Raw genomic sequence first — 24,772 nt, 5'->3', positions numbered from 1 at the left:
GTTTGTTCTGGAAATCAGATGCAGCTTGAGATGAGACACAAATCTGGTCTATGCCGAAATCAATTATATCTACACTTAATTACAAGGGCAGAGGAAAGCTCAGTGTGTTGGGTAGGGTTTACAGGCTTCTTTCCTGAAAATTTGTATTCCTCATGAATGATGGTAGACTGCATTTACTGTTTTAAATGCAATACTTATGGGGTGTAATCAAGACACTGTTTAGTGTCACGACAAGATAATAATAGTAGCTAATATGTATTGAGCCATGGGTAAGTATATTTCTGTCTTTACCCAAAATTAAACTAAGAGTCAGAGTTTGTTCAGGAGGCTACTGTTCAGAAGAGGTCAAATGGACCTGAACTCAGAATGTTCTTTTAACCACATTAGCACATTGGTTAGAGGGAGGGCCACAAATAATGCCACAATTTCAAGGTTAGACTGAATTCTGACTTGTGCTTAATATTGGGGCAGACGGTAACCTACAAATAGATACAGTTCTGCTTAGATTTGATTCTGAGCCTAATGGTGTATGTAATTATATGATTGCTACTATTAGTGCATGCTACTGTTTGCTGAGATGCCAAAGTTTGTGTTTCATGCAGGAAGTGAGACTGGCAACCGCAGCTGAACTCACTAACGCTGGTAATTAGCAAAGCTCTCACGTAACTAAATGAACCATTTGCCTTTGAAACCAGTACGAGAATGGAAGTTTAGTCATCTACCTGTCATTCCAATCTGCCTCTTTAAAATACTAATTTAAATCAGATTTGTTTTTTGAAAGATGCATAAAACCCCAAATTGTATACATTTATGAGGTACCGTGCATTGGCTTGATCCGTGTTGAAATCATCTTATAGATATCTGTCTCCTCAAACACTGATTGTTTCTTAATGCTAAAAACATCAAGAATTTTGTAGCTTTTTGAAATCTGTATCAGGCAGTTCCTATTTAAAATCACCCTAGGGAGGAGCAGTGGACCACAGTGTCTTGTTCCTCTAAAATAGTGACTTAGTATCCATTAATCAATCTTTCCTATCTCTCTTCTAATCCTACTTCCCCAGTCTCTGGTGACCACTGGTCTCCTCTCCGTTTCCTGTGTACGAGCTAAGTTGTACTGTTTTTCTGTGCTTGCCTTACCTCAACATGTTTTTCCAGTCTGCCTCTTTGGTCCTTAGTTTGGGTGCTGATCTAAGCATATTGGTTAGCATGATGTAACCTGTTCCTCCCTTCCCATGCAGATGTCCTGTCTGATTGGTCACCTCTGCACGATGCTGCCATCCATGGATGCCTGCTGACCCTGAGGAACCTTATCAGCCAGGTAGCTCTAAAAATAACAACAGTATCAAGTATATCCCATTGCTATACCAGACTGAGAAAAAAGAAATAACAGAGCAATAGTAAGACAGACATTTCCTCTTAAGCAAAATCAGAAAAATGAGGTGAATCTCACTGTAATAACCATTTCCTTCCTTGTAGGCTATCATAATGTCATTGTTTTGTGAAAACTTAAGCACACGGTGGGAAGCATGCTAAATACTTGTTAAATGAATTACCAGAAAGTGGTCATTTATGTTCCTTTCAGTTTTCTAAATAAACTGTGTTTTTTTTTTTTTTTTTGGTTTTTTTTCAAGACAGGGTTTCTCTGTGTAGCTTTGCGCCTCTCCTGGAACTCACTTGGTAGCCCAGGCTGGCCTCGAACTCACAGAGATTCGCCTGGCTCTGCCTCCCGAGTGCTGGGATTAAAGGCGTGCACCACCACCGCCCGGCATAAACTGTGTTCTTATATTTACCGGGGGAGATGGTTCAGTCAGTAAAGTGCCCACTGGAAAGCATGAAGACCCAAATGGGAAGCCCCGGAACCCACATAAAAACAACAAACAGTAAACTGGGCACAGTGGCACATGTCGTAATGGTAGCACTCAGAGGACAGAGACGAGCAGATCCCTGGAGCTACAGTCTAGTCACTTGATGAGTGCTGGGTTCCACAAGAGAGCCTGTATCAAAAGATAAGGCGGTGAGCAAAAGGGAAAGACACTGATTTTCTACCTCTAGCCTCCATGTACACACAACACACATATGCGTGCTCGTACAGAAACACACACGGACTTGCACCACATGAGCAAATTCATCTTGCACTGTATGGATTTTCAAGTGCCGTCGTTTTGTCTCTCGGGGATAATTTGTAGAGCCACCGTTGGTCGTCATACTAGAGTGGTGCTAATGCATCTAGTGGGTGGAAAACGAGGAAGGTGTTAAGGGTCCTCCAGTGTATAGGACAGCCCCCATGTCAAAAATTAGACAGCTCTAAATGTCAGCAGCACAACGCTTAAGAACTCCCGATGTGCTTGAAAATGTCCTTTTATATATGTAGTCTTATAATTTCAGTGATATTTTCAGTTTGGTCAAATCCCCAGTTGCCTGTGTCTCTCAACAGTTTGATTTTAGTTTTCTTCTCCTTAGGTGTAATTTGCCTGTACTTACTGATTTTTGTCGGTTTTAAATTATTACAGTCCTTTGCAAAGACACTGGTTAAAAAGCAGTTTACATCCTAACAAAGTCTTTGTTCAGAAGATTCTAGTCGCTAAAATGTCACTATGTTTGTGAGTCTCTCCCTCCCTCCCTCCCTCCCTCCCTCCCTCCCTCCTTCTCTCTCTCCTTCTCTCTCTCTCTCTCTCTCTCTCTCTCTCTCTCTCTCTCTCTCTCTCTCTCTCTGTCTCTCTCTCTGTGTGTGTGTGTGTAGAGTTAGGGTTGGAACCCAGGACCTTGTCCAGGACAATGTATCTTGCTCTTTTGCAAGCCAGCAAAATCTATGGACACATTATCAAAGAAAAGTTTTAAGTACATAAAATATAAATCAGGGAAAACCTATCAAAATATTGAAACAAATGTGTGATGTAATAACATATGGACTTTTAGATTGATTTGTTAAAGTTTTAGCTGTGATTTTGAAACTACCATGATTTCTAAGCAGGGTGAGACTATCTTAATTAGGATTCACTGAAAATATCTGTGATAGCTATGAATGATAATGCTATTAATTTCAGAACACATAAAAGCAGTGGAAATAAAAGTGAATTCAGAAAACACCTCAATTTCATGAACCTATCTAAAATAAGAAATTTGTCTATAAGAATACTATTTCCAATGAAAAATTTTTATTACCCTAAGCTACTGTGTTAAGGTAGTTTTGGAAGTAGCAGCCCATTATAAATGGATTCTAACACATAACTGTAGCTAAAAGAAGTTACATTACTTAGGTAAAATGAAATAACTTATGCTATTTGGATAATATGAAAAATAATCATTGGTACTTTTATGTATCACTTGTTTCATTTGAGTTTTGTCTGTTTTATTTTTATTTGATGTTTATGGGTGTTTTACCTGCATGTATGTTTGTATACCATGTGTGTGCAGTGCCTTAGGAAGACAGAAGAGGGTGCTGTGACCTCTGGGACTAGTGTTGTAGATGATTGTGAGCTACCATGTTGGTGCTGGGAATTGAACTCAGGTCCTCTGGAAGGGCAGACAGTGCTCTCCACTGGTGAGCCATCTCTCCAGCCATATGTATCACTTGTTAACAAGAAAGGTGCTTGTTTATATTTGATATTTATATATTTACTGACGATCAACTTAGAGCCATGCCTTTATTTAAATTCTATCAGGGCAGTTAAGTGAGTAGTCATGTTTGGACATCAATCCCTGCCTTTATAAAATGCATCTTCTAACACCCGTCTTTATTAGTCCACCTTAAAACTCAGAAACAAACACTCATCCCAATAGAGTGGCAGGATACCATAACCATGACTTCTTGCTAATGAATGTTTGAGTCAGTTGACATAAGCTTGACTTGGCTGGGCTCATCTCTAAGCTGTGGCACACATGTCCCTCATCCTTCTTTGACCTCTGGCTGCCTAAGGGATTTTCTTTTCTTGGCAAAAGGCTGTTGCATAGCAGGACAAGTTAAATCATCCAAGGATGGAATGCTTCCAATCCTGGTTTATGCTACATCTGCTAACATTGAATTGGGTAAATCAAATCAAGGGAAGACTATATTTTGTCAACTATGATGTACATACCGCAGTGAAAGTAGATGGATGAATCTGACCCAAAGTGGCAAACACATACACAGAATACATGCTACTTGGGCCAGTTAATGAAATGTTAAACACGTGAGAGAAAACTGAATGTCCAGTGTTAGACGTCAGCTCAGCATCCCTTTGGGTACCAGAGGTGGGATTAGTCTGGATGGCATCTAGATATTTTCTTTCTTTACCTGTATGGGGATTACACAGGTATATTTTCTTTGTGGTGATTCACTGAATTGACACTTAGGATTTGTGAGTTGTTTAATATATCTGTTATATTTCAATAAAAATCATTAAAAACTGACAATGGTGTTTGTTAGGTCAGCAGAAAGTAAGCTGCCCTAGATATAACACTGAACTTAATTTAGTGCTTTCCCTGCAGATTTTGTGTTAGAATTCTCATAAGATCCTGTGTGGTGGGAGTCTTTAAAATTACAAATTCATCACTGGGCCTGCTAATGTGTGACTGTAATCCCAGATACTCAGGAGCTGAGGCAAGAGGACTACAAGTTCAAGGCCAGCCTAACATACGGAGTATGTTCAAGCCCAGTCTGTGCAACTCAGATCCTATCTCCCATTTTTAAAATGAGCTGGGGTGGGGTGGAGGATGCTCAGTGGTTAAAGTGCTTGCAGCTCAAGCATAAGGACTAGAGGCTGGATCCCAGAACCCATATCAATGCCAGGTGGGGATTCAGCCCACCTGCAGTTCCAGCCTCAGAAGCAGAGACAAGAGACCCCCAGAGCAAGCTAGCTGGCAAAACTAGTCATGTCTGCAAGCTCTGGGTTTGACTTACAGAGCCTCCACCAGTGAATAAGGAGAAAGTGCAGTTCTAGACATCGACCTTTGTTCTACACAAGTAATTGTGCCCGTATGCAGGTGTAGCTATATGCAAACATTCACACACATGCACATAGCACACACAAACATGAAAATAGAAACAAAAGAGAAAAAAAGAAGACAAAAGGGACAGAGCACTTGCCTAATGAATGACAGGTTCGATCCTGAGTGCTCTAACAATGAAACAAACAAACAGCATGCTAGCTGAATTGGGCCTGCTTTCATTATGTTACCACCACTCTGGGATGTAGCCTGGGTACCAGGACTCTTTGAAAGCTTCCTACATGATTCCTCTATGTAGTCAAAACCAAGAAACAGCTCAGAAAGTTCTCACCACAAGCAAGTAGGGAAGAATAGATTTTTATCCCATGGAAATTTGAGTAAAACTGTTAATCCTTCTTGCCTGTTTAGGGTTTCTAGTGCTATGATAAAACACCATGACCAAAAGCAGCTTGGGGAGGACAGGGTTTGTCTCAACTTAGACTTCCAGGCAGCAGTTTCTCAGTGAGGGAAGTCAGGAAGGAATCAAGAGGCAGGAATGATGCCTAGGCCATGGAGGAGGGTTACTTACTGGCTGGTACTGATGGCTTACTCAGCCGACTTTTTTTCAGAGTACTCAGAACTACCTGCCTAAGGATGGCATGGCCCACAGTGAGCTGGGCTCTCCCACATCAATCATCAATCAGGAAAAAGCACAATACAGGCTTGTCCACAGCCAGTCTGGTGGGGACATTTTTTTTTTTCAACTGAGGTTCCCTTCTGAAATGACTCTAGCTGTTTTCAAGTTGATTTAAAATTAGCCTGCATAGATACCCACTGGGATCTTTAAAAGGCTAATTAAAGATCAGGACAGAAACAAAATCACTTGTATTTAGGAACTGGCAGCAGACTGAAGGCTAAGTGAGAAAGAAGAAGAAATCCCAGATAGTGTTGGCCTGGCAATTAACTGAGTGCTAAACTTTTGCACCCACCGTTTTCCAGTCTTCTTAATAATCTTAGAAGGCAGGTGAAATTGTAGCCATTTTACATATGAGCATGTTGAACCTTAGGGATATGTAACTGGTTGCTACTCACACTGCTTGCTAGGTCCTCGTGCTGGTATTTGAACTTGGGAATCTCTTTGCCATTCTACCTCCTGAGGTCTCAATTCTAGAGATCAAGCAAGATCATAATGCCACTGAGAGAAATGGTATTGACAAGGATGTTTTTCTTAGATTGGAAAAGGCTGAGTTTATATTGCTAGTTGGGTCCCTACGTGATTGTCTGGGCATAGAATTAGAAAATGTACCAGGGATGATTAAGAGCATGGGTGTGTATGTGTGCATTTGCATGCAAGCAACATAGAAAGAACTTACAGAAACCCAAACATGAGAAGGAAAACTTTAAGGAAATACCCATTGTGGGAGAGGTACAGAGGAAAGGACAGAGTCTGTGAAAGAGAAAAACCCATGATTTGAAGGTGGAAATCAGGTAGAACAGTATGTCAGAAGCCAGAGGAAAGCTTTCTGGAGGTCAGAATGAATAAACAGCAAAGTCAGAGGTGGAAGGACTTGGAAGACTGCGCACTGCATACTGGGTTGGACAAAGAAGTCACTGGGGACCTTTACTTATTTTTATTTTGTTTTCTGTGGAGCTTACAAAGCAGCAGATTTACTTAGGGCATTTACATACAATCCTGGTTTATGGCATTTGCATAAGTCTTGGTTTACTTATGGCATTTGCATACAGTCTTAGTTTTGGTTGACCTTCTCCTACCTTCTCTTTCCCACCTTCTCCCTCAGCTCCAATAAAGGCCTTTCACCCTCTGCTGGATTGTAGCTTCCATTTGAAGATCATTAAGAGAAGTTTGGGCAGGATTGCATAGTGGAAAGGAATATCAGGTGGAAGACAATACAAAGAGCAGAAGTCATTTTTTTTTTTTGTGAGGGTCGAGGGGTGGGGGATAGTGAAAGGAAGGAGGATGTTGAATGGTGCCTTGGCAGACTCAAGGACAGGAAGGTGCAGGAGGCACAAATAAAGTGTGTCCGAGAAGAGAGAACTGGGCATGGGCGAATGTAAGAAGGCAGATGACGGAAGCTTTTATGAGTGGAGGCAGAGCCCCATAATTCCAAGGGCTGTCAGGCCAAGTGAGTACATTTCTTCCTCAGAGAAAGCTCCAAAGGGAAGGAAGACCGTGGAAGGTGCAGACAGACTTTAGGGGTAGGGACAAGGGGGGCATAGAGTGTCATATCAAATGGCTGTGATCTCCTTGGTGAAGTAGGAAGAGAGGGAGACAGGTAGTCACCAGCTTCCTTTCTGATGAGTGTAGAAAAGGAAGTGGTAACCAGGGACAGGAAAGCTGACCAGCCTAAAGGTCTCTGTGGTTGGCTTCACCTAGGTGGACACGTGACACTTTGTGTTATAACAGAATGTCACAATCCTGTACTACCCAAGCAACCTACCAAAAAAAAAAAAGTGTGTGGCTCTGGGCTGAAAAGAGGGGACAACTGCTAATAGAAACATTAAAAACAAGCCATCCAGTCAATATGTGTTCATGCAGGCAGATCCCATTGTGGACTAAGTAACTGATAAAAAATTACCCCGATGTTACATGATTCAGATTTGTCTATTAGTTAGAGAGTATATAAGATCATTGAAAGTACAGCTGTGGCCCGATGAACTGTACATAAGATCCTAAATGGTCAGAAGGAGAACTAAAGGAACTTGGTTGTAATGTGAATATATAGTGTATGGTGAAAAGGTTTCACATTGGGACTAATTTCCATGTTGCCTTGTGTTTGCCTGGGTTTATGTACAAGTTCCCAAATGCTGGTTTTGATGTGGTGGTCATAGCTAGAGGGCTACTTTGTAGGATACAAAATGAGTGAAATATTATGTTAAAAGGACAGTTGTCTTTCATTTCATGATCTGTTGCACAGGTAAAACGCAGTGTGTGTGTGTGTGTGTGTGTGTGTGTTTTACTGGAAATTGAACCTAGGGCCTTACACATGCTTGGCAGGCAATCTACTACTGAGCTATGCTACCAGCCTTTTTTTTTTTTTTTTGAGTCAGGGTTTCATTAAGTTGCTAGCTCTAGCCCTTGAACTTTGCTCTGTAGCCCAGGCAGGCTTTGACGTTGTGATCCTTTCACCTCAGTCTCCTAAGCAGCTGAAACTGCAGCATGAATGGTGTAGATCAGACAAATAGGAGAACATTGAGAATGAAAAATCAAAGAAAACAGGAAGATTTGAGGCAGTGCTTTCACTAAAGTGAACAAATGAATGACAGTGGCCCTAGTAAAATAACAAGTGTCGGGTTGTAAAGTCCGTGGTGATCCTTGTGAAGGGATAAATTCAGTCAGTTAAGTTCTTCCAGTGTTTTGGGCATCGGGAACCATGTTTTGAGGAGTCCTGGTGTAGAGATGGGTTTTGAGGTCCTGGAGGGAGGGAAGCTGTAGTCTCTTCCTTCCCTGTAAACAGCAGAGTGGGGATGGAGAAAGACTGTCAAGGGCACTGGAGCCTCTCATTTACAAACATATTATGGCAAGTCTCCCAGAACCCTTTCCCGGGCTCTGGATCTGAGCCCCTGTGCACTGGGGTGTAAGCACAGAGTGATTTGATATCTCAAAATGTGTGACCACGCTGATCAGAGGGTAAAAGCCAAAGGCACAGAATGATAGTGGCTGACCCACTCATAAATGCCTACAGAAGTAGATAAACATGTGTCAGGACTAATGGAGAGTAATTGGAACAATTTTGGGCAACTTTATACTATTCCAGGAAGAAAAGTTATAATATATATTTGAGTCATTGATTTAAGTTAGCGATGCATAAGGGCTAGAGGAATAGCTCAAGTGGATAAGAGCATTTGATACACAATTATGAGGACCTGAGTTCAAATCTCCAGAACCCATGTGAAAAGTTGATTGGTCACATGTACCTTCAATCTCAACAGTGTAGGGGGTAGGGAGGGAAGAGATAGAAGGATTACTGGGATTTTCTGACTGCCAATCGAATGCCAGGTTCAGTGAGAGACCCTGTCTCCTGGGCATAAGGAGGATTGTGATAAAGTAGGACACAAGCACCTAAACACACATGTGTCTACATACCTGCATACCTATACACACACACACACACACACACACACACACACACACACACACACACACACACTTAAAAACAATCCTAAGCATACATAGATTAAAAAGTACTTTTATTGTATCCGTGTCTCCCAGGACAACGTGTTCTAAGACTGGGGCTGAGGCTGGGCTGTTGAACTGCTCCTGGACCTCTTTTCATGTTCTGTTTGAATTGGGCTCATGATCTACTAGCTCCTGGATTACGCATTTCCCGAGAGGGTGATGGATCCTAAGGATAAACTTTCAGACTTCTTTGCATTTCCAGACTTTGAGGGCCTAGTGTGGGAATGCGGTTGTCCTTTGCTTTGGGACTTTTTATCTATGGAGGTTCACCTAGTGCTTTGGCCCTGTAACATTTGGCCCACAGCACTTGCTGTGTAAAAAAAAAAAATGCTCCAAAGTTAGCAACATGAAGCAACAAACGTGGCTTTGTTATAGACTTTGTCAGGAATTTAGACAACATTTTGCTGGGGTCAGGACTCTCAAAAGAAAGTATTACACTCACTGTAAGGCTTGACTAACCGAAGATCTGTATCCAAGCTCACTGAGGCAGTAGCTGACAAGATTCAACTCCTCTTGAGTTGTTGGACTGAGGGTGTCACTTCCTGGCTGGTTGTTGGGTGGAAGCCACCCTCGTTTTCTTGACAGGGACTTCACCAGAATAAGCTGAGAAGTAATGCCAACACTAAAGAGTGTGAGCCAAATAAAAGCTGTTTAATCTTGGAAACAACCTTTTATGACCTTTATACATTTTCTTTTTCTTTTTTTTTTTTTTTTTTTTGGTTTTTCGAGACAGGGTTTCTCTGTGTAGCTTTGCGCCTTTCCTGGAACTCACTTGGTAGCCCAGGCTGGCCTCGAACTCACAGAGATCCGCCTGGCTCTGCCTCCCAAGTGCTGGGATTAAAGGCGTGCGCCACCACCGCCCGGCTACATTTTCTTAATTAGAAGCAAATCTTGGTACGAATGTAGCTCAGGGGTAGAGCAGTGGCTTAGCACATGCAAAAGGATGAGGAGGAGGAGGAAGAGAGAAGAACAGGAAGAGAGGACGTGGAAGGGAGGTGGAAGAGTAGAGGAAGAACAGTGGAAGAGCTTAGGAGGAGAAGAGGAGGAGGAGGGAGACCGGAGGAGGAAGAAAAGGAAGAATGAAGGAGGAGGAAGAGGCAGCATCAGTAAATACCCCAGTAAAGGGGAGACGAGTACACAGGCTGTTACTACCAAGAGACAAGACTCACTGGAGGGCTTCCCAGCCACACACATGTAAGCCAGGCAAACAGAGGCTCACACACGTATTCTGTCCCTCACTATCCTGTCTCATACTTGTTCTTCTCAGTAAGTGCTTGATGAAGCCCAGTGTTAAATTGAGCATGATGGCAAGTTCTCTATCAATTGAGCTACATCGCTAGACTCCTAGGTATCTGTTTCTTGAGTTTATATAATTAAGAGTGAAATGACTGAGTTGCTGGCTTCAGTAGATCCTGGTAAAGTCATTTCCTTTGCAGTTATACTATATTAGGCTCTCATTTGCACTGTGTGATGGGCCATTTTTTTGGTCCTTTTGTGTTTACCCTACAGTAAATACTTCAGTAGACTTTTTTTTAAAACCTAACTATAAGATTTAACTTTTCAGAGAATTCCCATAGTAATGGAATTATTCAGCTAAAAATCACCTTGAGGGTACTGTTGCCTTCTCCTCCCTTTTGAGCCCATTTCTCTTTTTCTAGGGCTGGCCTGTAAACATCATCACAGCGGATCATGTGTCTCCGCTCCATGAAGCGTGCCTGAGAGGTCATTTGCCTTGTGCAACTGTTTTACTAAGTCATGGAGCTCAGGTAAGTGAAGCTTAAATAAAAGAAACAATATCAAAAAATGAAAACTGGCTATTTCTGTCCCTCAGAATAATTTCCCGTACCTTTGATTAGTCTGATTTGAAATGTAAAGAGTGGTACTTTTCAAGAGTATCACGTCCATCAAGGTCATATGCTTTACTGGGCGGTGAACTATTTAATTTTTAGCTGGAAAGTTACATTTAGTTACTTTTCTGGTGCTGTGATAAAACATCATGGCTAGAAGTAAGTCAAGGATGAAATAATTTATTTGGGCTTACGGTTCCAGAGGAATAAGAGTCCATGATGGAGAGGCATGACTGCAAGAGCAGGCAGGGCAGCAAGAGCAGGAAGCTGAGAGCTTGTGTCTTTACAACCAAACAGGAAGCAGAAAAAAGGAAGTGGTTAAAGAAGTTCAAAGACAAACTTCCTCTAGCAAGGCTACAGCATCACCCCAAATAGTCCCACCAACTAGGGAGTAAGTGTTCAAATACCTGAGCCTATGGAGGATATTTCTTCTCTCTCTCTCTCTCTTTTTTTCTGATAAAGGTTTCTCTGTATAGCCCCGGCTGTCCTGGATCTCACTCTGTAGACTAGGCTGGCCTTGAACTCACAGAGATCTGCCTGCCTCTGCCTCCCGAGGGCTGGGATTAAAGGTGTGCGTCACCACACCTGGCCTATGGGGGATATTTTTAATTCAAACCACCACAAAAGTCATGTGTAGAGTCTGAAGCATTTTCCTTATCTGACAGTATTAATAAGTATTGCTACATAATTGTAAGCTCTCTGCCTTCATGTCTCTGGCAGGGAATGAACTGCTGCAGAAAAGGTGAGAAATTCAGCTAGGGATGGCTGGGATGTCAGAGTAAGAACATCTCTGTAATCTCTCATCCTTTAGCAAGCATCCTGGATTTGTTCAGAGGAGAGCAGGGATTGCAAAGGCAGCAAATGGGAGGCAGGCCTTTCTCTTGCTCATTTACCGTTGTCATATTGGCCAAAGTACGTCATATACGTCATATAGGCAAGCCCAGACCCAAGTATTGGAAAAATAGCCTCCATCTTGTGATGGGAGGGGCTGCAGAGCCACGTTGTAAAGGAATATGCACTGTGGGATAGAAAGAGCCTCTGGCCAGTTTGGAACTAACACAGAGTCGTAGGATTAATAGAGATGATTGGGAGCACATACAAGTGTTCATCTATTTCCAGTGGGGTGATCAAAAGGGGCTCTCTACAGGAAATGATGTCTAATCTGAAACAGAAGGACCTCAGAACCAGTCAGCCAAATGGGGAATTAAAGGAAGGTACAGCCTTCGAATGCATGAGACCCAACAGAACAAAAGCCTGGCAGGAAAACTGGGCAAATTTTACCAACCCATTTCTCTGTCAGGGGAACAGTGGGTGAGAAGGTTTCTTGTCAGTTATGATGAGAACAGGGCCAAGGCTAATGGGAGGCGAAAGAGGCAGCTGGGATGGAAACATTGAAGAAACAGTCACTCTGTGATCCTGTGGTACTGTGGGACCTGGAGAGTAAGCATCTCCTATGTGTCATCTGGGTCTTGGCCTTCCTTGGAAAGAGGGTGTGGCAGTGAATTCTGTTCCCCCCACAATATCTTCATTTAACACATACATCAGATTATATGACAAGGTGGAAGAATCCGAGTGGATTTGGGCTTGCTAATTAGTGTTTGTTTGTAGCTCAAACATCATGACATGGATGCTAGTTTGTAAATTTCTGTGAAATTTCTAGCATTAGAAAAGAATAACTCCAAAATCTAGAATTTTATGGTGGTGTTAACCAGTTCTGTATCTATTTGCAAGCGTAGTTAAGTAGCATATTGACTGACTATATAAATTCTTCTTTGATCAGACCCTATTATCTTACCAATTCATTTATGAATGAATTGAATAAAACCTTTGGTATGTGTTAAGCATATTTGCATGAGAATCAACCTTTAAATGAAAAAGAATAGTTTTTTTTTTTTTTTTATCAATTTCAGATTACTCTGGCTACTGCCTAGGATGGATGTTTAAAATGGAAGTGTTAATTTGTAAGCTATGCTATGGAAATTATCACAACTAGTTTTAAAGTTCATAACCCCAAGGAAGGAGATCGAATCTTCAGTAACATTATTACTGCCTTATATTTTATACTTCATGACAGTTTGGTGGCCCTCATTTTATATAAAAGGATGAACTTTAAGGCTCAGAAAAGTTAAAAAAACGCTTTGACAGTGGGATGGTTAACCTTGAATTTGGTCCACATTAGTCACTGTCTTCATCCTGGAGTTGGATTTTCTTCACAGGTGAACAACATGTCTATAGACTGGCGAACCCCTTTGTTTAATGCCTGCGTGAATGGCAGCCAGGACTGTGTGAATCTGCTTCTGGATCATGGAGCCATTCCTCACCCTGAGAGTGATCTGGCCTCTCCCATCCACGAGGCTGCAAAGAGAGGTAAATCTATTGGGAACTTCAGGATTTTCAACCCAGTCCTCCAAGAAAGCTCTTACTACTGAAAGGAGAGAGACATTTTGGAGAAGTAGTTTTCAAAAGGTGTCTGGTAGTAGGATCATCAGTATGACGGGGCTTGTGAAGGCAGAGTCTTGGGTCCTGCTCTAGCCCAGATTGATCCAAATCTCCCTAGGGGTTCTGATGCACAGTTGTTTGAGATCACTCTTTCAGAGCTATATTTTCATAACAAGGGATGGTACATACATAGTAGACCTTTGTGGAATACTTGATCCCATAGAAATCAAGGCTTTTTTTTGTTAGTCCATATTTAATTGTATGAAGCAATAGGGTTCATACTAACATTTTCATTCAAGGCTATCATGTACCTCAAATATATTCAACCCCATTTCCTTCTCCTGCCCTTCTTCCTCTTCTCAAGTAGTCCCGTTTCTGTTTTTATGGTGTGTGTGTGTGTACGCATGCATGTTCATGTGTGCATGCACTTGTGAACACATATATAATCTGAGTTCCACATATGAGTGAATGTGTATTTTGTATTTGTTTTCCTGGGTTTGGCTTATTTTGCTGAATTTGATGCTGTCCAATTACATTAATTTTCATGTGAACAATATAATCCCATTCTTCTTTATGGCAGAATAAAACTCTGTGTTGTGCACGTACCGTATTTTCTTTATCTATTCAGCTGTTAATGGAGACCTGTGCTGATTCACTATCTTGACTACTGTGAACCACGTTATGGTGAACCTTGTTTGCAGCTATCCCTGTGGTACATTGGCTCAGGTTCCTTTAGTACATACCCAGGAGTGTTGGTGTAGCCGAGTGGTCTGGTAATTTCATTGCAGTTTTTCCGGAGGACCTCCGTAATGATTTCCATTGTGGGTGTCCTAGTTCACATTCCCACCTGCAGTGGATAAGAGTCCCTTACCGGCATTTGTTGTGCTAAAACTTTTATTTTCTATTTTAGGGTGGTAATAGTGGTTTAGGGTCATCTAAGTTTGGCAAGTGAACCATATTTTTAAGTTGAGGAACTATAAGATTTTCTATCAGTTCAGGCAGGGATGATCTTAGTTTCTTTTCCTGTTGCCATGATAAAATACTCCCACCTCTGATGAAAGCAACTTAAGGGACAGACGGTTTATTTTAGCTCACAGTTCTCAACACAGCCCATCTTGGTGGGGAATTCAAGGCAGTGGGAGCCTGAAGCAGCTGGTCCCATGCATGGCATCTACAACCAGGAAGCAGAGGATGATGGCTGCACACACGCTGCTGAGCTTGATTTCTCCTGCCCAGGGAATAGTCTCGTCTACAATTGAGATGAGTCTCACATACTAAGTAAAGTAATCAAGATAATCCCTCACGGAATTTCCCGGGAGCCAAGCTTAATCTCGATAATTTCTCACAAGTGTACTTGGAGGCTTGCCTTCTATCGGATTCTAGAGTCTGTCAAGTTGACAGTCGTCACAAGGGGGTAAATCTTTCTATAAAGTAAGATTTGAAATTTTACTTTTCTCTGGTGTTTAATTGTCACTGGCATGGCTATACTTTGCTGGAGGACTTTGTTTCTCCAGTGGCTTTCCAGAATGGCTTTGCATTCACCCAGACCAAACCATGTTGCAATTAACTGGGAAAGCATTACCATTTCTTTATGAAGAGCCATACTAACTCAACATATTTACTGGATACATACAGCTAAAATGGTTCAACATGAGACCCCCCCCCCCAAAGGGGCAATGCTTAAAGTATGACATTCTGGGCCAAGGCAGAGTCAATCTGCTTTGACCAAACTTGATTTGCCAGACTGGGCCTTGCTCCCATGGGATTTGGCAGGGTCTAAGACTTGCCTGTCCTTACTGTGGCCTATTCCTTCAGCCTTCGAAGGCTGTAAGCTTCCTTCCCTGCCCTGTGATGCATTCCATGTCCTTCTTCAGGACCGTATTTAGCCTGTTTCTCCATGGCTCACAAGCACACACAACAATTGATGGAGGTGAGTGGCTGTCGGTCGTTTTGTGTGGCTGGTGAATGCAGGTGCCATTCTACCCGCAGCTGTGGATGTTGATGGTTGGAGTCTGCTCTTTGGCTGACCCTCCTCTTGTTTTTATGAACCAAGGCAAAGGCCTCATTCTCCTCTTCATGATGTGGCTAGGATGTCCATTGGGGGAGCTGACCTGATGGACTTTGGAACAGACATTTACTCTGATGCTAGTGTTGAAAATTAGTCTCCATTCTAGAATATGGCTTTTGATTGCTGGAGGTGTTGGGGACACGTTTAAACAGACAAACTGTGGGGACTGTTGTTTAGGGAATTTGTGCGGTAACGCTTTTCTTCTTTTGTGCGCTGTAGGCCATGTGAAATGCATCGAGTCCCTTGTAGCTCATGGGGCCAATATTGACCATAACATCAGCCACCTGGGCAGTCCTCTATATGTGGCTTGTAAAAACCAGCAGATAGCCTGTGCCAAGAAGCTTCTGCAGGCAGGTAAGGTGAAAAAGCAAGAACAAAATGAGGTGTGAAAACGAAAAGTGAACTGAGTGAATCTTTTTTTTTTAATTTTTATTTTTATTTTGCAATACAATTCAGTTCTACATATCAGCCACGGATTCCCTTGTTCTCCCCCCTCCCGCCCCCCTCACCTTTCCCTAGCCCACCTCCCATTCCCACCTCCTCCAGGGCAAAGCCTCCCCCGCGGACTGAGATCGACCTGGTAGACTCAGTCCAGGTAGGTCCAGTCCCCTCCTCCCAGGCCGAGCCAGATCCTGCATAGGCCCCAGGTTTCAAACAGCCAACTCATGCAATGAGCACAGGACCCAGTTCCACTGCCTGGATGCCTCCCAAACAGATCAAGCCAATCAACTGTCTCACCCATTCAGAGGGCCTGATCCAGTTGGGGACCCCTCAGCCATTGGTTCATAGTTCATGTGTTTCCATTCGTTTGGCTATTTGTCCCTGTGCTTTATCCAACCTTGGTCTCAACAATTCTTGCTCATATAAACCCTCTTCTTTCTCGCTAATTGGACTCCCAGAGATCCACCCGCGGCCTTGCCATGGATCTCTGCATCCAGATCCCTCAGTAGTTGGATGGGGTTTCTAGCACGACAGTTAGGGTGTTTGGCCATCCCATCACCAGAGTAGGTCAGTTCGGGCTGTCTCTCGACCATTGCCAGCAGTCTGTTGTGGGGATATCTTTGTGGATTTCTGTGGGTCTCTCTAGCACTTTGCTTCTTCCTATTCTCATGTGGTCTTCATTTACCATGGTCTCCTATTCCTTGTTCTCCCTCTCTGTTGTTGATCCAGCTGGGATCTCCCGCTCCCCCAAGCTCTCTTTCCCTCCACCCTCGCCCTTCACTACCCCCACTCATGTCCAGGCTGTCCATGTAGATCTCATTCCATTTCTCCATCATTGGGCGATCCCCGTGTCTTTCTTGGGGTCCTGTTTTCCAGGTAGCCTCTCTGGTGATGTGAGTAGCAGTCCAGTCATCCTTGTTCCACATCTAGTATCCTCCTATGAGTGAGTACATACCGTGTTTGTCTTTCTGAGCCTGGGTTACCTCACTCAGGATGATTTTTTCTAGATCCATCCATTTGTCTGCAAACCTCATGATGTCATTGTTTTTCTCTGCTGAGTAGTATTCCATTGTGTATATGTACCGCATTTTGTTTATCCATTCTTCAGTTGAAGGGCATCTAGGTTGTTTCCATGGAACTGAGTGAATCTTAATGATCCTTCCGTCTAGAGGAAGGAGTGTGGGCAAGGGGCTTGAGCCAGGCCACCCTGTCCTGATGGGAACTTGTTCTACATCATCCCCACTTCTCCCACTTCCTAGTTGCATGACAATGAAGAAGAGGAGGATGATGACACCACCCATACCTTCTTCAGGGTGGCCCTCAATGATCACTAGCTGTTCCCCCCTTTCCTCTGCTTCTCTCTAGCTGGACAATCATATGATTCAGCTCGGAAAAGCTTCCAAGGTAGCTGGCTTTTAGCTGACTCTTCCTGTTTGGGGCTGTCTTGCCCATTTCTTTCTGATTAGGAACTTAGTCTGCCATAAACATTTTCCTTTTCTTGAAGAGATGTACTCTCTTTGCATAGCTCCCTCCGGCTGTCCAGTCCCCTTCTCAACACTGGGAACACTATGACAACTCTTTAATTATCTGGATTCTGTTCCTCCTGTAAGACCCAGGAGTTGCTCCTCGCACGGACTTTGCTGGTTGTGTTCCCTGTTTCTTTTCACTTCTCTGGTAGCATGTCTAATTTACCAGTTTTCTCTGCCACCCTCGCTCCTTCCTATTACTGCTTGTAGGTAGATTTTAAGCTTTGAGACATTTAAAGCTCTTATCCAGGACAGGGCCATGTTTGGCATCTCTCACAAAACAAAAAAGTATTATTTAAAAACAACTCAATTAACACTTGTTGACTGGGCATCGGTTTTTGTGGAGGGACATCAGCTCAGGTGAAAGTGTGAGCCTGCATATACCTCAGTGAGAAGCAGACTCGGAATTGGGGTGGGGATTACTTAGAGGGTAGGTAGAGTTGGGTGGAGATAGTCCCAGAAGTCCACCTTACTCCTAAAGAGAATTTGCCACCCTTCCTGTGGTAACAGGATCCATTATTCCAACTTAGGGAAAAAATGTCTTCCTTAATTGGCTGTGTTTATTGAGCCAGCTCACATAGACTCAAGTCTTTAAATGCAGTGCTGGCTGCTCGGTGTATGAATCTGGCTTCGGGATGTATGCAGGCTCCCTGTCTAGCCCCATTCTTGGTCTGTACTAATACTTACACTGCATTAATAATGGATGTACAGCTTTCATGCTACCCAGATTTTTCTTGATTGTATCATGCCCATGTAGAATACTCTGTGGTGAGTTGTTAACTCCATGTGCTCCACAGCTCACACTGTACTTTCAGTCACATTGTCAAATAATAGTTTCCTTTTATTGTACTTGTGTAAAAGTGTGCATATTCATGTGGGGAGGGGTGTGTGTGTGTGTGTGTGTGTGTGTGTGTGTGTGTGTGTGTGTAGGCCAGAGGTCAACCTTGTTCCTCAGGAGCCATCCAACTTGATTTTCAGAGCCAGGTCGCTTACTGGACCTGAGGCTCACTAATTAGGCTTGGCTGACTTAAAGTATCTGTCTGTCTCCACCCTTCAGCATGCTACACTTACAAGCATGTGCTACCACACTCACATGTTTCTCTGGGTGCTGCTGATTGAACACAGATTCTCATATTTGCATGGCAACCACTTTACCAACAGAGCTATGTATCCATTGCCCAATTTCCCCCTTATTACATTAAATGATATAAAGTAAGGTCAGATCTCAATCTCACAGAATTATGTTCATCATGGATTCCCCATTTTTAGACACTTTGGAGACTCCATGTTTGGAGAAAGTGAGTGATTAAAGCCCGCTCCCCTGTTGACCTCTTTTGTTCTTGTGACTATCTAGGAGCATCTGTGAATGAAGGCAAAGGCTTGGATTCTCCTCTTCATATAGTGGCCAAGATGTGCATTGGGGAGCTGGTGCATCTGCTGATAGACTTCGGAGCAAATCCTCAAGCTAGGAATGCTGAAGGAAAACGGCCTGTGGATTTGGTGCCTCCGGACAGTCCTCTGATCCAGATCTTCTTGGAGAGAGAAGGTGCCTGTCTTGTGCCCGAATCTAAGCCCTAACCCATAAGACTCCTTTGGTCTTTAGTATAAGACAGGTATTTCCTAAGTTCTGACTTCCAGTTCTCTAAAAGATCCCTCTCTGCCATCAGCATGCATGGGGAACCTGAGACAATGCCACAGGACACAGTATTGCTTATGAAGTAAATAGCCTTTTGTTGTTTGATATGTAGGAGTCAGGCTGTTAGGCCAGTTTTTAAAGAGGTCAGCTATTATTTAAAAGCATTTGATATTTAAGTTAACTGAAGTTAACTTTAGAGCAGTGGTTCTCAACCTTCCTAACCCTGCGACCCTTTAATACAGTTCCTCCTGCTGTGCTGACCCTCCCAACCATAAAATTATTTTCATTGCTACTTTATAACTGTAACTTTGCTGCTGTTATGAATCATAATGTAAACGCTCGTGTTTTCTGATGGTCTTAGGTGACCCCCGAAAGGGGTTGTGACCCACAGGTTGAGAACCACTGCTTTAGAGTGATTCAGCAGAAGTCTTCTAGGCATTGTCTGATTCCCCAAGATGTCTAATTGCTCCGTACATCAGCCGAAGCACGGAGTAATTGATTGCTGGGGTTAAGATGCAGCTCACCGAGAGTTTAGGGTATGTGTTTAATGATTTACACCAATCAAGACACATTTACTCTTGCCAGTTAACCACACTCCTCCATGAAGAAGACCTCCCACTGCTCACACAAATAACTAAGCAGTGGTGTGCATAGGAGAAGGGGCATCTCTGGGAGCAGGTTGTGAGGATGCCTGATTGCATTATTAGTTGTTCTTGGAGGCAGTTCAGGACCTGCTTTCTTCCTAGAGTGTTGACTGAGCTTCGCCGTTGGACTGTGGGACTTAGAAGCAGGCTTCCTGAAGGACTCTGGTGTCAAATAAGCTGGTGATTTTCTACCCACAGGCTGAGAAGGAGGGCTGATGTTGGGCAGAATGATAAAGTGGGCCAAGGACTTCCTCCTGCTCCCACTGCCCCAGGGCAATCTGGGGCATCTTGCAGTTGCTTGCACTTTTAGCATCGCAGGACAGGCTGAGGAAGACTGATGTAGGCAGAAGGAATCAACTAGAGATCTCTTTCCGTTAAACAGTTGGATAATCACTGGGCATTTCTGTCTGTGTTTGGATGATTTCTTGTTAAAAAAAATTCTATGCATGATGTAGGCAGAAGGAATCAACTAGAGACCTCTTTCCGTTAAACAGTTGGATAATCACTGGGCATTTCTGTCTGTGTTTGGATGATTTCTTGTTAAAAAAAATTCTATGCATACATACATACAGGGCCACTTTCTCTTATAGTCCCTCAGGGCCCACAGAAATGTTTTAATTCTTGTTAAAACAAGAAGAATGATGAATAAAGACTAACTAGAATTATATTCATCTTTATACTAACATAGTTGTAAAATATAAGTTTTTATATTTTTATTGGGAAAGTGATACCCAGAGGCAGCTGTGCCTCAGGGCCCTCTGAAGTCACACAGTGAGATGAATATAACTCCTTCCTCTTCATATAATCTTATAAGATTTTCAGATTGTCTTCACTGATGTTTTCCTTTAAAAATTTTTTTTTTGAGACAGGGTATCTCTATGTAGTCCTGGCTATCTTGGAGCTCGCTATGTAGATCAGGCTAGCCTTGAACTTACAGAGGTCTCTCTGCCTCTGCCTTACTGTTGGGATTGAAGGTGTACCTACCATGCCCAGCTTGGTGTTTTCTCTATTCCCTAAAGTTATTTGTAGAGACCTAGGTTATCTTTAACTTCTTCATTTCCCACTTGGCATGGTGACAGGAAGGCCTACGGTCCTACTGGCTTAGGAGTACAGCTTGGTGGTAGAACCCCTGCTTACTAGAATGAAAGCCTCTAGGTTCCATCCTAAGGACCCCCACACCAGCCAAGTATAATTTGCCACTGAAGAAAATCTCCTCTGTGTTGCCATCATGAGTCACTTTTAGGATTCTGGGGAGGCTACTTTTTAGCAGGTCGATAGCCCACCAGAAATGGTCCCAGGCAAGCACAAAAGTTAGCCTACAGATGGAACACATCAGTTTCTGTCTCCGGGTCTCCTTGCTGATTCAGCTTACCTGATTGATGCTCTGTGCTCAGGGAGGCAACTTAATTAAATTGCTGTCCTTCTTCAAGGGTGTGGGGACTGGGGAATATTAGCTGAAACTTAACTGAGCTGGGAGTTGGGCTTGGCATGGAAGTTAGGAAAGGTGGGGGGCTCTCCCTTTCTTTGGAAGCTAAAGGAAAGGATTTCAATATTATCCTTTCTTCCCGTGCTTGGCGTCTAAAACTCTTTTTCATGGCACGGACTGAAAATGTAAAATGATTCTCAGCCCAACAAGCTTGCTCCAAAGTCTTCTTCATTGAACTTTAGGAGGGCTTCTCCCAGTTGCCCCTGATAGTACATCTAGCACATGTTAGTCGCATCCTCCAGCACTCCTTAGTGAAGTTAGGTTAACTTCCATTTCTCCCTAAGGGTGTGCTGTGAGGTTTGTTGGTCTGTGCCTTGAACATAATCTGAAAGATGCCCTAATTTCCAATTGGTCCCTTCTGGAAGGTGCTCTTAGGGCTCCAGCTAGAGCTTCCACACATTTCTTTGACTATATTTGTTTTTACTTGTTTTCCATCACCCGAGAGCCCCATAACTTCAGTTTGCCTGTAGCTGGTAGCAAGGCTACAGGACAGTAGGGGCCATGGTATTTCAATTGTAGTCTCAAGACCGACTTCACAATACAGTGACCTGGGGCCCAGGGTTTTAACAAAAGCTAGATGCAGGGGCACAAACCATTGGTAACTGAAGCGGTGTCTCTGGGGTGGGACACAGCATCGTGTAGTGCAAACTTGCCCAACTCCAGTCCAATCTAAATGGCACCCTGGATTGAAGGCTACTGTTTCAGGGAGTTATTAAGGGTGTATAGTTTTCTTTAAAAAATGACCCCAAAATAACTTCCATTTTAACTTGGTGCAAGGAGTGGGCGTGGGGATGGGTGATTATGCCTTCCCTTTAATACTATGATGGGGTTCTAAACCGTGGTACCGCTGACAGTTGGAATCAAGAGCTTTGCTGTGCTCCTGACTCCAGGGAGAAAGTACTTCCCTTTTCTTCCCCCCCCAGCCTAAAATGTAAACTCTTGGGTGTTCCCTGTGCAACTTCTTTTGGTTCATTTTCACCCATGAGCTGAAGCTTTGGGATAGCTTAGAATAGAGACTAGAAAAGTAAATACAACTTACTAACATGAACTTATGATTCATTGGGAACTCAGTAGACTTGAATAGCTTTAAGTTGCTAAAATTATAACATAAACATACTTGGATGTATGATTTAATTTTTGAGGTAAAAGACAGCACCATGAAATGTGAATTTTATTTTTTTATGATTGGAATTTTTGTATGGTTATTTAATTTCCAAGGTAGTTTCCTGAAGCCTCCTTTTAGTGAGGGTAAATTTTAAATTTCTTTCACTCTGGCATAAATTAAAATCCAATGAGGGATGGAGATGACTGAGCAGTTAAGAGTGCCTCCTGCTATTGCAGAGGACTGGGGTTCTATTCCCAGCACTCACATCTGGCAGCTCACAACTGCCTGGAACTCCCGCTGGCCTCCGTGGGTACCCTCATGCATGTGCTCATACTACCATGTATACACATACATATAGATAAAAATAAAAATACATCTTAAAACATCAAAAGATTTTACTTCCGTTAAATGCAGGAAAAGAGAGAGCATGGTCTCAGAATGCCCCCTTCATATATGCACATAATAATCAATGAAAAAAGAGGCCATGGATTTGAAAAAGATCAAGGAGAGGTATACAGGAATCTTTGGAGGGAGGAGAGGGGGAAACGATGTAATTATATTATTATCTCAGAAAAAGTAAGAAAATGGTCTTAAGTGTATAGTATTTCTGTATAAGACTATTATATATTATATACTGCAGGATTTAAAAAGCAATCCTAGGTCAGTGAAGCCAGTGTGTGACTTGTCCCATGCTCTTCCTCCAGGACCCCAGTCTTTGATGCAGTTATGCCGCCTGAGGATCCGGAAATGCTTTGGCATTTGGCAGCATCATAAGATTACTGGACTCTTCCTCCCGGAAGACCTGAAGCGCTTCCTTTTGCACCTTTAATTGTGCAGGGAGTGGATCCACAAACAGCTGAATAAGACTGTTGAAACTTTTGCCACTGGAGTTTCCAATAAACTTGTTTATAATGTTTGACTAGTGTTTTCTTTAAAATTAGTTTTCATGGGAACTCACTGGGTACTTTATGTTATTGGTTAGAGAGCTCGAAGACTGTCCTCTGCTTAAACACGACTGTCTACAAAATAGCTGTTGGTTTTGAACGTGTCCTACATGGCAAGCACGAAGCAAGGAACACGTTATGCATCACCTAATTGAGCCTTCAGAGCCAACTGCCCAGGTGGGCACTATTTACTGTATTACCTTTGCCAGGTAATATACTGAAGCTCAGACTGATCAATACATCCAGTTACCCAGATCCAGGACAGAGGAGCCAGATGCAAACGCAAATTGTCTGCTGTTAACCTGGCCAATTTCAGCTAAGACAGAATTTTCTGTTATTACGGTCCTGGCACCATCTCCATGGCATCCAGAGGGAGATGAAGGACAATGTTTCTTTGTTTGTATCTATGCTATTAACCTTTTCTCACTTTATGACACAGTTGTGGATGTATTAGATAGAGAAGCAAGTTTTTTTTTCTATCCCAAATCCCATATGCGTGTTAAGCATATTCTAGAACCCTTCTGTGCAATATAGTAGTTGCTGTTTAGGGTTTTCAGCCATGGGTGATTTTTTTCAACTCCCCCCTCCCAACTTGGGATATTGACAGTGACTGCAAACATTTTTAGTTGTCTTTACTAAGGAGATGTGTTACTCCTGGATAATCCAGTTGTGCATTTGACAGAGAGCTAGTTAGAGGCCAGGGTTCTCCTGACTCTCACACGCACACAGGATAGCCTCCGACCCACAACAAAGCATTATCTAGGTCAACATGCAGATGGTGTCTAGGTTGAGAAACCCTGAAGTACACATATATGGTGAATTAAAAAAAACAGAATTAATTAAAGCCAAGTAAAATGAAAACATCAGCTCAGTGTCATCAGCCACCTATCACGTGTTTATGACCTACTCAGGCGCAGTGGCCACCGTGTTGTCAAGTGTGTTACACAGATACAGTTGCAGAAACTTCTATTGGACAGTGTTCCTCATATGGTAGGTTAACAGACTTTAACTGCTTTTCAGTTTCAGATTTACAGGAAACCTGTGATGCAGTTTAGTATGGATGTTTGTAATCTCTCTGAGAGAGGAATTTGGGGTTCTGTTACATCATTATAATAAAGAAAGAAAATATTGTAACCACACATATGAGATTAAATATGGCCTAGAAGATCGCCCAAAATATAACCAATATAATTTTTTCTGTGATTCTGAATTTAATTTGCTATATGAAAAACTCCAGGATACGGTTTTCAAATTGCGAACCAGGTTTTCCAGAAGATGGCGCTGTTGCCACACACTTATTCAAGCAAAAGCTTTGCTACTCATAAATGACCAGTCACAAAATGGTTTACCACAGAGGCTCTGGAAATTTCCATTTGGGAATGAAAACTTTGTGGTGATGGATTCTACTGACAATGGTTTCTTTGGTGCTATAGCTCACAGTTCCAGTTTGAATAAAGCCCCTGCCCTCTCCACGTCTGTCTCTTTCTTAACCGGACCATCTTTACTTTCTCTACTCAGACTTTATAGACAGCT

At 42.7% G+C, this 24,772-nt stretch overlaps 1 protein-coding gene across 3 annotated transcripts in view; it reads left to right on the top strand.

The window, feature by feature from the left end:
* The window catches only part of Asb9 (ankyrin repeat and SOCS box containing 9), a 39,093-nt gene extending 15,882 nt beyond the window's left edge, over nucleotides 1-23,211 (top strand). For all 3 annotated transcript variants that reach the window (XM_059250266.1, XM_059250265.1, XM_059250267.1), the window contains exons 3-8: nucleotides 1,239-1,318; nucleotides 10,762-10,869; nucleotides 13,167-13,317; nucleotides 15,677-15,811; nucleotides 18,779-18,970; nucleotides 23,000-23,211. In XM_059250266.1, coding sequence (XP_059106249.1) covers nucleotides 1,239-1,318; nucleotides 10,762-10,869; nucleotides 13,167-13,317; nucleotides 15,677-15,811; nucleotides 18,779-18,970; nucleotides 23,000-23,124 — 791 coding nt within the window. In that variant the 3' untranslated portion in view covers nucleotides 23,125-23,211. The remainder of the gene's footprint in view (nucleotides 1-1,238; nucleotides 1,319-10,761; nucleotides 10,870-13,166; nucleotides 13,318-15,676; nucleotides 15,812-18,778; nucleotides 18,971-22,999) is intronic.
* Nucleotides 23,212-24,772: the final 1,561 nt, after the last annotated feature.

The sequence above is a fragment of the Peromyscus eremicus genome, chromosome X, assembly GCF_949786415.1.
Source record: "Peromyscus eremicus chromosome X, PerEre_H2_v1, whole genome shotgun sequence".
NCBI classification, from domain to species: domain Eukaryota; kingdom Metazoa; phylum Chordata; class Mammalia; order Rodentia; family Cricetidae; genus Peromyscus; species Peromyscus eremicus.
Note: the sequence above shows the minus strand (reverse complement) of the source record. Positions and strands in the feature narration are given on the sequence as shown.